Source organism: Chiloscyllium punctatum, chromosome 9 (assembly GCF_047496795.1).
Source record: "Chiloscyllium punctatum isolate Juve2018m chromosome 9, sChiPun1.3, whole genome shotgun sequence".
Taxonomy (NCBI): domain Eukaryota; kingdom Metazoa; phylum Chordata; class Chondrichthyes; order Orectolobiformes; family Hemiscylliidae; genus Chiloscyllium; species Chiloscyllium punctatum.
This window is the reverse complement of record NC_092747.1, coordinates 28,543,374-28,556,251: the sequence shown is the minus strand read 5'-3', so window position 1 is coordinate 28,556,251 and position 12,878 is coordinate 28,543,374. Positions and strand designations below refer to the sequence as shown.

At 42.9% G+C, this 12,878-nt stretch overlaps 1 protein-coding gene across 1 annotated transcript in view; it reads left to right on the top strand.

The window, feature by feature from the left end:
* gpr143 (G protein-coupled receptor 143) overlaps positions 1–12,878 on the top strand; it is an 88,818-nt gene that overhangs the window by 22,135 nt on the left and 53,805 nt on the right. Inside the window, exons 2-3 of the mRNA XM_072576603.1 lie at positions 1,713–1,819; positions 1,920–2,014. Of these exons, the coding sequence (XP_072432704.1) occupies positions 1,713–1,819; positions 1,920–2,014 (202 nt within the window). The remainder of the gene's footprint in view (positions 1–1,712; positions 1,820–1,919; positions 2,015–12,878) is intronic.

The window sequence follows — 12,878 nt, the reverse complement described above, 5'->3', positions numbered from 1 at the left end:
GACAAAGGAGTTGAAGTCTTTAAAAGGTGAGTGACTGCCCTTGACATTAAGACAGCATTCACCTGAGTAGGGCATCAAGGAACCATTGCAAAACTGAAATCGATGGTGAACGGGGGGAAGCTGTCTTGTGAATTGGAATGAACCCAGCACAAAAGAAGATGGTTGTGCTTGTTGGATCTTAATCATTCCTTTTACCTGGACTTCACTGCAGAGGTTTCTCTGTTGTTTTATAACCAACACTCATTATCTTCTGGATAAGATCAGAGGTGGGGATGTTCACTGATGCAATATTGAGCACCATCAGACTCCAAGAAATGTAAGTAACCTGTGTCCAGATCTAAAGACCTAGATAATATCCAAGTGTGGGCTGACAAGTAGCAAATAACAACATTTGTGACACACATATGCCAGGCATTGGCCATCCTAAACAAATAGAGAATCTAACCACCTCTGTTTGACAATCAATGACATTGCCACATTTTGAATCTCCCACTATCCATATCCTAGGGATTGCCATCAACCAGAAAGTAAACTGAACCAGCCATATAAATACAGTGGCTACAAGAGCAGGTCATAAGCTGAAGTTCTTGGTGAGTGAGTCACCTCCTGGCTCCTCAAAGCCTGTCCTCCATAACCAAGGCACAAATCAGGAATGAGATGGAATACTGTCCACTTGCCTAGATTGGTTCAGCAACATCTCTCGAAGCTCCACATTATCTGGGTCAAAGCAACCCACTTGTTTGGTAAGTAATCACTCCTCACCATTGACACTTTATTGTATGCTATCTCCAAAATGTGTACTGCAGTCATTCACCAAGGTTCCTTTGGTCACATCTTCGAAACCTGTGACTTCTACCACCCAGCCAAAGGAGGGCAACTGGAGAGGCTTTGGAAATTTGGCATGTCCACAAGGACACTCACCAACCTTTACAGATGCATGATAGAAAGCATTCTATCCAGGTGCATCATGGTTTGGTATGATAACTGCTCTGCTCACAACTACAGAAAGTTGTGAACACAGCCCAGACCATCATGTAAGCCAACCTTCCATCCATGAACTCCATCTACAGTTCTTGTTGTGGAAAGGCAACCAACATCATCAAAGACCCCTTCCACCCTGGTTATACTGTCTCCCAATCTGTTCCATCAAGCGAAAGATACAGGAACACGTGCACCAAGTTCAAGAACAGCTTCTTTCCTGATGTTATTAGACTTCTGAATGGACCTCTCCAATTTCAAATATAATGTTGATCTTGGTTTTGTGCACCTCCAGTGCAGCTGTAACCTTGTATGCCTCACTCTGTCTAAGCACTCTGTCCTTGCATGCAAGACAAAACGTTTCACTGTACTTGGATAAATCTGACAATAACAAATCAAATCCGATGAGTGGGAACATCACCACCTGAAGTTACCTTCCAAGCCCCACTCTGTACTGACTTTGAACCACATTGCAGTCCCCACTTTGTTAGTACCTTGGAACTCCCTTGCTAATAGCACTGAGTGTGGACTACTTTGGATTGCAGCAGTTCATCGGCACTTTTTTTTTTGAGGTCAATATCCAGGAAAAACATTGAAACCCTAACGTGTTCCATTTGATATCTTTTAAGCAATACCACCCTCAACACCTCCCATCCCCCACTCCCACTACTTAATGTAATGTTGCGCTCTGATTAGCATTCTCTAAAATAATCTTTTCCTCTTTTTTTTGTAAGGAATAATAACGAGGGCATCAGTGTGGCTTGGCTTTCCAGATTTGGGGAGAAGAATCTCACTTAATGGAACTGAAATATGGCCGACAGCTTTCTGTGTCAGCACTGCTGTGAGTTGCTGTAAAGCTTTTTTATCAAGTATTTACTTGTTTCCTTGTAAGAGTTAAGGAACTAACACAAGTTTTGTGAATTGTCACTGTCGCCCAGCAGGTTTGGATTCAACTGTTCTATAGTGCCACCTTCTGGTGGCTGTTCTACTATGCTGTGGATGCTTATCTTGTTGTGAAGCGGTCTTCTGGGTTCAGGTAACCTTACAGAATATAACTATTAGCAAACAAATTATAGGCGCATAGTATGTTCCAATTACAAGTGATCACAGACTTGGAAGTAGTAGCATTAAAAGTGTTTTTTTTAAATACATAATTTACTGCTTCTAAATGTTTCAATGCTTAAAATAGTCACCATGTTTCAACACGACATGGTAATACGATTGAGGTAACTTTGGGAAATACCATCCTCCAGTAATTCAAAATGTTCAACCTGTCTAAAGAGCATTAACGAAATTTAATCATAGTTCGTTGATGAAGGTTTCAAGTTCCAAGGATATAATTCATTCAGTGGTGTTCAAGGTGAGCTACTGATATGGATTGAGGATTGGCTGTCTGACAGAAGGCAGAGAGTTGGGATAAAACGTTCTTTTTCGGAATGGCAGCCGGTGACAAGTGGTGTCCCGCAGGGTTCAGTGTTGGGGCTGCAGCTGTTCACATTATATATTAATGATCTGGATGAAGGGACTGGGGGCATTCTAGTGAAGTTTGCTGATGATACTAAGTTAGGTGGACCTGCAGGTAGTACTGAGGAAGTGGGGAGGCTGCAGAAGGATCTAGACAGTTTGGAAGAGTGGTGCAGGAAATGGCTGATGGAACGCAATGTGAGCAAATGCGAGGTCTTGCACTTTGGAAAAAAGAATAGAAGCATGGACTACTTTCTAAACGGTGAGACAATTCGTAAAGCCAAAGTACAGAGGGATCTGGGAGTGCTAGTTGAGGATTCTCTAAAGATAAACATGCAGGTTGAGTCCGTGATTAAGAAAGCGAATGTAATGTTGTCAATTATCTCAAGAGGGTTGGACTATAAAAGCACTGTTGTGCTAATGAGACTTTATAAAGCTCTGGTTACTCCCCATTTGGAGTACTATGTTCAGTTTTGGTCCCCACACCTCAGGAAGGACATACTGGCACTGGAGCATGTCCAGCAGAGATTCACACGGATGATCCCTGGAATGGTAGGTCTAACATACGAGGAACGGCTGAGGATCCTGGGATTGTATTCATTGGAGTTTAGAAGATTAAGGGGAGATCTAATAGAAACTTACAAGATAATACATGGCTTGGAGAGAGTGGACGCTAGGAAGTTGTTTCCATTAGGCGAGGAGACTAGGACCCGTGGACACAGCCTTAGAATTAGAGGGGATAAATTCAGAACAGAAATGCGGAGACATTTCTTCAGCCAGAGTGTGGTGGGTCTGTGGAATTCATTGCCGCAGAGTGCAGTGGAGGCCGGGACGCTAAATGTCTTCAAGGCAGAAATTGATAAATTCTTGATGTCACAAGGAATTAAGGGCTAAGGGGAGAATGTGGGTAAGTGGAGTTGAAATGCCCATCAGCCGTGATTGAATGGCAGAGTGGACTCGATGGGCCGAATGGCCTACCTTCTGCTCCTATGTCTTATGGTCTTATGAAAAGTTGGGATCAGGCATCGAAGTAATGTGGGCTTTCTTTTAAAACACAGCAACAGGTTTATTGAAAAATTGCTGAAGTGTGGGATGCTAAATGAGTTTCAATTTTCCTAAAGAGAAGGGATCAAAGGATGTTACAGAAGGATGGGATTGATGTTAATTGGAAAAGGATCAACTTAATGTCGCTTTCCAGTAACTTGTGTTTCTACATCAGCTTACATCGACTGGACTTATTTTGATTGAAGAAATTTCTGGGAAGGTAACATTAAATGTGTAAGCATTCTCAGCAGAGTCACTAATTGTGATTCCTCTCATTTACAATCTTTTGTTTTTTTTTGTGCTTATGATTCAAGTGGGAAATTAAACACAAAACAACCATTTCAGTTTACCATCAAATTGAAAATATAACTTTTAAAAATAATAAACCTCTGTAAATTGTGGTCTTGAGTATTTCACTGTAGAACTCTGTAGCATGCAATGTTGAAATAATTAGTATTGCCTTCTAATTGTTCAGAAACCTGAACCACAGGGGAATATATCACATAATTAAAACCATTCTCTTCAACTCCTCTTCAAATACATTTTTAAACTATGACTAGTCCCTAGCAGTGTTTTGTTTTTCTATTACTTTGACATAATTCTTAAAGTGCGGCTTTTAAGCATTGTTATACAATTCCAATTTAGCACTACTAGTCAGATTTCTTTATTTCAAAGGGTAGTATCTGTTCTTCGTAGTGCCATTAAATAGATCGGTCTTCAGGACTGATTCAGGCTTCATTGGACTTGCAAGAGATTTAGTCTTGACTCTCAGCCCAAGGCTGGTAATGTGGAGACCTGTGACTGAAGACTGCTGGAGCAACCATTGACTAATCCACACTACCATCTCCATCAATCTAGCCCCAAACCAGCTGTGACAGCGAACTCTGCTGCGGGAGACTCCATGTTGCTGGAGTCAAAGACCCACCCAGGCAGTGCCTCTCAGTCAATCTGGCAATGTCCAACCTGCTAGAGCTGTAGTGTCCAGGGCACCTGGTCCATCCCAGTAACCATCAGAGTCAGCAGCTGCATGAAGACACTTGGCTCCTCAACCAGGAAACACCAAGGCTGATTCGACAAGAATGATCAGGAGATCCAGGATCCCCTAAATCACAAATGCAAGGTGTTTCTGAAGTGGCAGCTCCACCAAAACCTCTGAGAGGAAACAAACCTTCAGAGAACTGAAGGCTGAGGTATAACAAAATAAACACCTGTGATCTGGAGCACCGATGATGAATGGAAAAAAAACAGGAGGCTCAGTAACTCGCTGACAGACACAATGAGTCAGGCTTTTGCAACACCGAGTACCCAGGCACCTACTCTACAGAGTCAAAAAAGGAAGAATTGCTCTCCAAAGATGGAAAGATTTTAATGCACGTGCTCTCCACGCCATCTCATGACACACTTCACTGCTGTCTCTGTGCACCTTGAACCTGCTGTGATATCAAAGCCATCCAACAGTTGGAAAACAACAAGGTCTGACACAGATGGAATCGCCTCGCTAAAGGATTAAAATATGAAGCTTGAAAGGGTTCAGAAAAGATTTGCAAGGATGGTGCCAGGGTTGGAGAGTTTGAGCAATACAGAGGCATTGAATTGTCTGGGGCTAATATCCCTGGAGCGTTGGAGACAGAGGGGTGACATTTTATAGAGGTTTATAAAACATAATGGACATGGAGAGGATAAGTAGGCAAGATCTTTTTTCCACAAGGTAGAGCAGACAAAACTAGAGCATTTGAGTCTGAGGGGAAAGATTTGAAAGGGACCTAAGGGGCAGTTTTTTCACATGAGGCCTGTATAGACTGAGATGCCAGAGGAAGTGGTGGAGGCTGGTACAATTACAACATTTTTTAAAAGGCATCTGGATGGGTATATGATTAGGAAAGGTTTAGAGGAATGTAGACCAAATGCTGGCAAATGGGACTAGATTAATTTAGGATATCTGGTCAGTACAGACAAGTTGGATCGAAGGGTCTGTTTCCATGTGGTACATCTCCATGACAGCCAAGTCTCTCCTGATTATGAATCCACAATGTTATCGCCCATAGCTGGAAGGAAAAGAACATACTGGGAGATCCAAGATGCTGTAGTTGTAACCATCTCCTTCAAGAAAGGAGACCAGCTAACTGGAAATTACAGAGATCTCCCTGTTGACAGCTGTAGGAAAGATCACTGGGAGAATCCTCCTCAACTAACTCTGTGGTTGAAGAGCTCTTTCTCGAGCCTGTGTGGCTTCTGCCTATCGAGAGACACAATAGACTTGTTTTCAGTACGAGATAAATCAAAGAAAAGTGCAGGGAACAGCACTGACCTAATGGAAATTAATGACAGTTGTGTAATTAAATTAATGGAGCAATACATAGAAACATGTGCCCAATGAGCACAGGCTGAAAATAATGGTAGCACAATATGATAGGTTAGTCAAATCACATGACAAGCGAGCAAATATTAAAGACAATGGTGGCATAATGTGATAGGTTAAGTGTAAAGTTAGAAGACTACTGTGGCAGAAGATATTAGTTTAGAAAGACAACATAAGCTAATGACACCAGATAAGTGCAGCAACTAGAAAAGTATAAAAAGTAGGAAGCCCCAAGAATCGGGGCAATCAGGAAGCTATTTTCTGATTGTCACAGCTTTTGTTTGCAAATAAAAGTTTTTAACTTCAGAAATTCTCTGCATCTCATGGTGATTCTCACAGAGCATTAGGTACAAACTCTCCACAGCAACCTCTGTACATGGCCACCTTCAATCATGGAGTGCTCTTTTCCTTCCAGACATGGATGTTAACATTGTGGACTCCTATCAGGTGTGACTCTGTGCTGTATTTGAGCTGTACAACATGGAAACACCTTTCTGTCCAACTTGTCCATACTGACCAGGTATCGAAAGTTGGTGTAGTCTCATTTTGCCAGCATTTGGTCCATATCCCTCTAAACCCTTCCTTTTTAATGTATCCAGTCAGATGCCTTTTAAATGTTATCATTGTACCTGCCTCCACTACTTCCTCTGACAGCTCATTCTATACACTCGGTTAGCTGTGAGGGATTGTGGGATATTCTCAAGTTTGGCTGCTCAGACATCCATCACCATTCTCGATGAAATAAGCCATGACCTCCTTCAATGGATCCATCGTAGACACCATTCACGTGTGAACTGGGGTCAAGTGGGGCTGCATCATCACACTGATATGCTTCTCCATCTTCTGCACAGCACTGCCCTGCACCCCCAACCCTTCACCCAACGCCCCCCCAAATCTCCGTGGAGCTAAACCTGCTGGACAAATGGAAAACTGTTCAACCTTCGCCTTCATGGCAGAATCCAGACCAACCCATCTTCTGTCATTTTTTTTTAAATGTGAAGACTGCATCTCAATGTCTGTGTGTCTCTACAAACCCCAGAGGCTGAATTATAGTCCACCATTGTGTCCACTGAGGGGTATGAGAGGTGAGTAAACATCTGAAAAATGAAGGTTCTTTACCAACCCACTTTTGTCACATGAAACTGCTCCACACCCCACCCCCCCCATAACCTCCCTTGACCATCAAAATCCACAGCAAGCCAATGGACAATGTTGATAATTCCCCATACTTCAGAACTTCCTCTCAGTTCGAGCAGACATTGATGAAATCCGACATTGACACGAATGCATCAGTGCAGCCTTCAGACACCTGAGAAACAGTATTTGAAGTCCATGACCTCCAATTCAGCATCAAGCCCTCAATCTACAGAGCAGCCATAGTCCTCACCCCTGTGGGGATCAGAATCCTGGACCATGTACAGCAGATACCTCAAATCCCTGGCGAATTATCATCGACTGTGGTGAGCACCCTCTCTTAGGTCAATAGTCCCACGATCTAGGCACAGCTCATCCATGAGCATCTGCAATGAGTGTGCCACATTGTCCACATGCCTGATACAAGACTCCCTAAACAAGTGCTCCACCCTGAGCTCCACAATGGCAAGTGATCAGATCCAGGAAATACCACCCTTGAAGCCTTCCTAAACAAATGTAGCCTCCCTACCGACTCATGGGAATCGCTTGCCCTGGATTAGACCATTCACCACTGCAGAATAACATCCCCACACCACCCCAAAGACTATGACAAAAGCCTGCAAAGACATGTTTTAAGAGGCAGAGGAATTGGCATGATCTGAACACTATATTCAAACTATATTCTAAACTGCACAATACATTAATAAATGTGGTTTGAGCTCCATTGAATGTTCCTGAGTGAAATTAAATCTCTTTGACCAAGGAAATTGCAGGCTAGATCCATAAATGCTGCTATCAGTTGAGTTGAGAGTAAATAGTACCACAAGCAGCCGCTGGCTGTATAATTAGAAGGATTGCCAGAGTTCCATTTGTTGACTGTCATTACAGAAGTATAGATGTGAAGAGGATTGGGTTCAGATGTGGTACCGCTTGTGGTTTGCTGTGATTAAAAAATCTGTCCCAGTGGATGAGGAAGTAGAGCAGCAAACCAATAGTCAGTACCTTCATGAGAGGGTGGAAACTTTTCTAGGGAATTATTCAGATGGCTCTTTCAAAGACACATCGACACAATGTGCCAAATGAACTGTAATCACCTTTGTCCTGGAGTCACTTTATAAGAAAATTTGCAATTTCTTTAAAATGTCCAGGGAACATTGAGAAGGTGGAGGTGGTGGTGAGCTTCCTTCTTGAACCGCTGCTGTCCACGTGCTGTAGGGACTCACAATGTCCTTAGGAAGGGAATTCTAGGAAAGTGATCTAGTGACATTGAGGAAACTGGGGAAGGATTAAGCACTGAAATCCTGAGCAGTGTCTGTGACGGGCCTGATCAGTGCTAGGGGGGCTACAGTGCTTTCTACTCCAAAGAATTGTTGAGATTTTTTGGTTTTACACCTGTTATGAAAAGTTTGAAGTAAATCCGTATAAAAGTAGAGTAAGTGTAATACAGACAGCCCAAGTATTCGTTGTTCTGATTATCTACTCCCAATGCCATTGTTGTCTCACAGGGTAAAGTGGCAATCTTAGCTTTCTGTCTAAGTATTCCAAATGTACATACACTGACACCTCGTTGGGGTCCCAAGATAATGGTAATTGAGCTAGAGGCCTCTCCCCATATCACAAGATTTGTCCTGTGAGATTGTGTTTGCTGCCATATTTGTGGAAGAAAAATGCAAATGCCTGTAATCTTGTGAGCAAGTCTTTGTATTTGCTTTGTTTGTGTATTTTATAATTCAATGTTGCAAATTCTTATTTGATTTATGTTGATGCTGATTCATTTTGCGATAAGTTATTTTTTAAAAAAAGTGAAATCTTGTTGGTAATTTGTTCACCTGCAGGTTGTCTGGTAAATGTGATGGTTTTTGTTTTACAGTATGAGGAGCTCTGCTAATAATCCAGCTCGGGAGAATATTTAGGGTGTAACTGCAATAGTCTGTAAACTAGTGCTTCTGCTGTCAGCTTCATATTGTTTAAGGTTTTAGTTGTCCTTTTTATCAGTCATCGGTAAAACCCACACCGTATCATCAAAGAGTAATTTTATGTTGTCACTCATTTATTGTGGACTGTGTGGCCTTCTCCATGTTATGATGGTTTGGATGTGAAATCTGTTCTTGGGTTAGATGCTGCGTGGAAGGAAGAAAGCCCCACCACCATACGGTCATAAAGTCATAGACATATACCTCATGGAAACAGATCCTTGGATCCAACTTGTCTAAACCGACCAGATATCCTAATCTAATCTGGCCCCACCTGCCAGCACTTGGCCCATATCCCTCCAAACCCTTCCTATTCAAATACCCATCCAGATGCCTTTTAAATGCTGCAATTGTCCCAGCCTCCTCCACATCCTCTGGCAGCTCATTCCATACACTTACCACCCTCTGCGTGAAAATATTGCCCCTTAGGTCTCTCTTATATCTTTCACCTCTGATCCTAAACCTATGCCCTCTAGTTTGGGACTCCCCCCACCCCAGGGAAAGACCTTGTCTATTTAACCTATCCATGCCCCTCATGATTTTATAAACCTCTATAAGGTTACCCCTCTGCCTCCGCTCCAGGGAAAACAGCCCCAGCCTGATCAGCCTCTCCCTATAGCTCAAATCCTCCAAACCTGGCAACATCCCTGTAAATCTTTTCTGAACCCTTTCAAGTTTCACAACTTTCTTCCAATAGGAAAGAGATAAAATAGTGCACAATATTCCAAAAGTGGCCTTATCATTGTCCTGTACAGCGCAACATGACCTCTCAACTCCTATACTCAATGCTTTGACCAATAATGGAAAGCATACCAAATGCCACCTTCACTATCCTATCTACCCATGACTCCATTTTCAAGGAGCTATGAACCCACACTCCAAGGTCTTTGTTTATCAACACTCCCTAGGGCCTTACGATTAAGTCCTGCTCTGATTTGCTTTTCCAAATTGCAGCACCTCGCATTCCTCTAACTTAAACTCCATCTGCCACATTTCAGCCCATTGTCCCATCTGGTCAAGATCCTGTTGTAATCTGAGGTAACCCTTTTCACTGTCCACGACACCTCCAATTTTGGTGTCCTCTTCAAACTTACTAACTATACCTCTTTTATGCTCGCATCCAAATCATTTATATAAATGATGAAAAGCAGTGCACCCAGCACCGACCCTTGTGGCACTCCACTGGTCGCAGGCCTCCACTCTGGAAAAACAACCCTCCTCCACCACCACTACCACCACCACCACCCTCTGTCTTCTACCTTTGAGCCAGTTCTGTATCCAAATGGCTAGTTCTCCCTGTATTTCATGAGATCTAACCTTGCTAATCAGTCTCCCAAGGGGAACCTTGTCAAACGCCTTACTGAAGTCCATAAAGGTCATGTCTACTGCTCTGCTGTCATCAATCCTTTTGTTATTTCTTCAAAAAACTCAATCAATTTCATGAGACATGGTTTCCCACGCACAAAGCCATGTTGACTCTCCCTATTCGGTCCTTGCCTTTCCAAATGCATGTCAATCCTCCAACAACTTGCCCACCACTGATGTCAGGCTCACTGGTTTATAGTTCCCTGCCTTGTCCTTACCACCTTTCTTAAACAGTAGCACCACGTTTGCCAACCTCAAGTCTTCTGGCACCTCACCTGTGACTATCAATGACACAAATATCTCAGCAAGGGGCCCAGCAATCACTTCTTCCCTAGCTTCCCACAGAATTCTAGGGTACACCTGACCAGGTCCTGGGGATTTATCCACTTTTATGCTTTTCGGGACATCTAGCATTGCCTCCTCTGTAATATGGACACTTTTCAAGATGCCACCATCTATTTCCCTACATTCTATATCTTCCATGTCCTCTTTCACCGTAAGTACTCATGCAAAATACACATTTTAGTATCTTCCCTCCTCTCCTGTGACTCCACATGTAGGTTGCCTTGTTGGAAATGATCTCTGTGGTATACTGATGCTGGTGTGTGATTTTATTTTAGACTTTGTCAGACTTCGTGCAAAGGCTTTTATCAGAATCTAATCCATTGTATCATTTTTTTATTCATTGCTTCTGTCTGCAGCCAAATGTCTGACCCATATTTAAATGTTGCTGCACGAGAGGCTGGAGAGTACACTTAGCTATTTTGATGAGGGATGAGGGCTAAATGCTGGTCTAACTCTGTTGGTCAAGGTGGTGATGAACTTTTACCTTGGGTCATTTCAATGTATTTGGTGGATTCACACCTAAGATGTTGTTATGAAAGGACGTCCGGGATATTGACTCAATAATACTTAAAGAGCAGCGATGTATTTCCAAGCCAGGCTGGTGTGGCAGAAATTGCTTGCAAGAGATGCCACATTAATTTCTTACCTTACCCCATGATAAGTTTTGGTAAGAAATGGTGAGAGAACTCACTAGTCCTAGTGGCAAGAAAAAGCTCCTCCAAAAAAAAGGTCAATTAACCTGGGGCAGTGTTTGTAGAGGAATAAGACGGTGTTATTTTCTGGGTCTGTAGGTTGTGAAGGAGCAAAAATGGCCTTTAGTAGAATGATATGTGCTTCTTGTCAGATATGAGAGTTTAAGGGTCACTGCAGATTATATCTGCCATAAATGCTGTTAGTTGTGAATCTTATCAGATTGAATGGATTGGTTGGAGAGACAGTTAGAAGCAATGAGGAATTTGCAACAGTATGTGATGGATGGCAGTTATAGGAAGGGAGGAAATTATCAGATACTTTTCCTGGAGTTAACCCATCTATGTGACTGTAAGAGAGGTAGGCAGCTAGTGCAGGAGTCTTTTTTGTGGCTATACCCATTTCAAATAGGTATGCTGTTTTGGAAAATGTAGGGAATGATGGACTCTCAGGGGAATGTAGCACGAGCAGCCAAGTTTCTGGTATTGAGACTGGCTCTAATGCAACAAGGGGTACGTTGGGTTCCAAGAGATCAATTGTGTTAGGGGATTCTATAGTCCGAGGTACAAACGGACGTTTCTGTGGCCAGCAGCGAAAAAATCAGAATGGTGTGTTGCTTCCCTGGTGCCAGGATCAAGGATGTCTGAGAGGGTACAGAATGTTCTCACAGGGGAGAGGGGCCAGCAATTGTCCACATTGGAACCAACGACATAGGAATGGAAAAGCTTGAGATTCTGAAGGGAGACTAGAGAGTTAGGCAGGAATTTAAAAAGGAGGTCCTCGAGTAGTAATATTTGGATTATTCCCGGTGCTATGAGCTAGTGAGGGCTGGAATAGGAGGAGAGAGCAGATGAATGCATGGCTGAGGAGCTGGTGTATGGGAGAAGGATTCACATTTTTGGATCATTGGAATCTCTTTTGGGGTAGAAGTGACCTGTACAAGAAGGACGGATTGCACCTAAATTGGAAGGGGACTAATATATTGGCAGGGAAATTTGCTAGTGCTGCTCGGGAGGCTTTAAACTAGTAAGATGGGGTGGGACCCAGGGAGATAGTGAGGAAAGAGGTCAATCTGAGACTGGTACAGTAGGGAACAGAAGTGAGTCAAACAGTCAGGCCAGGCAGGGACAAGGTAGGACTAATAAATTAGACTGCATTTGTTTCAATGGAAGGGGCCTAACAGGGAAGGCAGATAAACTCAGGGCATGGTTACGAACATGGGACTGGGATATCATAGCAATTACAAAAACATGGCTCAGGGATGGGTAGGACTGGCAGCTTAATGTTCCAGGATACAAATGCTACAGGAAGGATAGAAAGGGAGGCAAGAGAGGAGGGGAGTGGCATTTTTGACAAGGGATAGCATTACAGCTGTGCTGAGGCAGGATATTCCTGGAGATACATCCAGGGAAGTGATTTGGGTGGAACTGAGAAATTAGAAAGGGATGATCACCTTATTGGGATTGTATTATAGACCCCCTAATAGTTGGAGGGAAATTGAGAAGCAAACTTGTAAAGAGATCTCT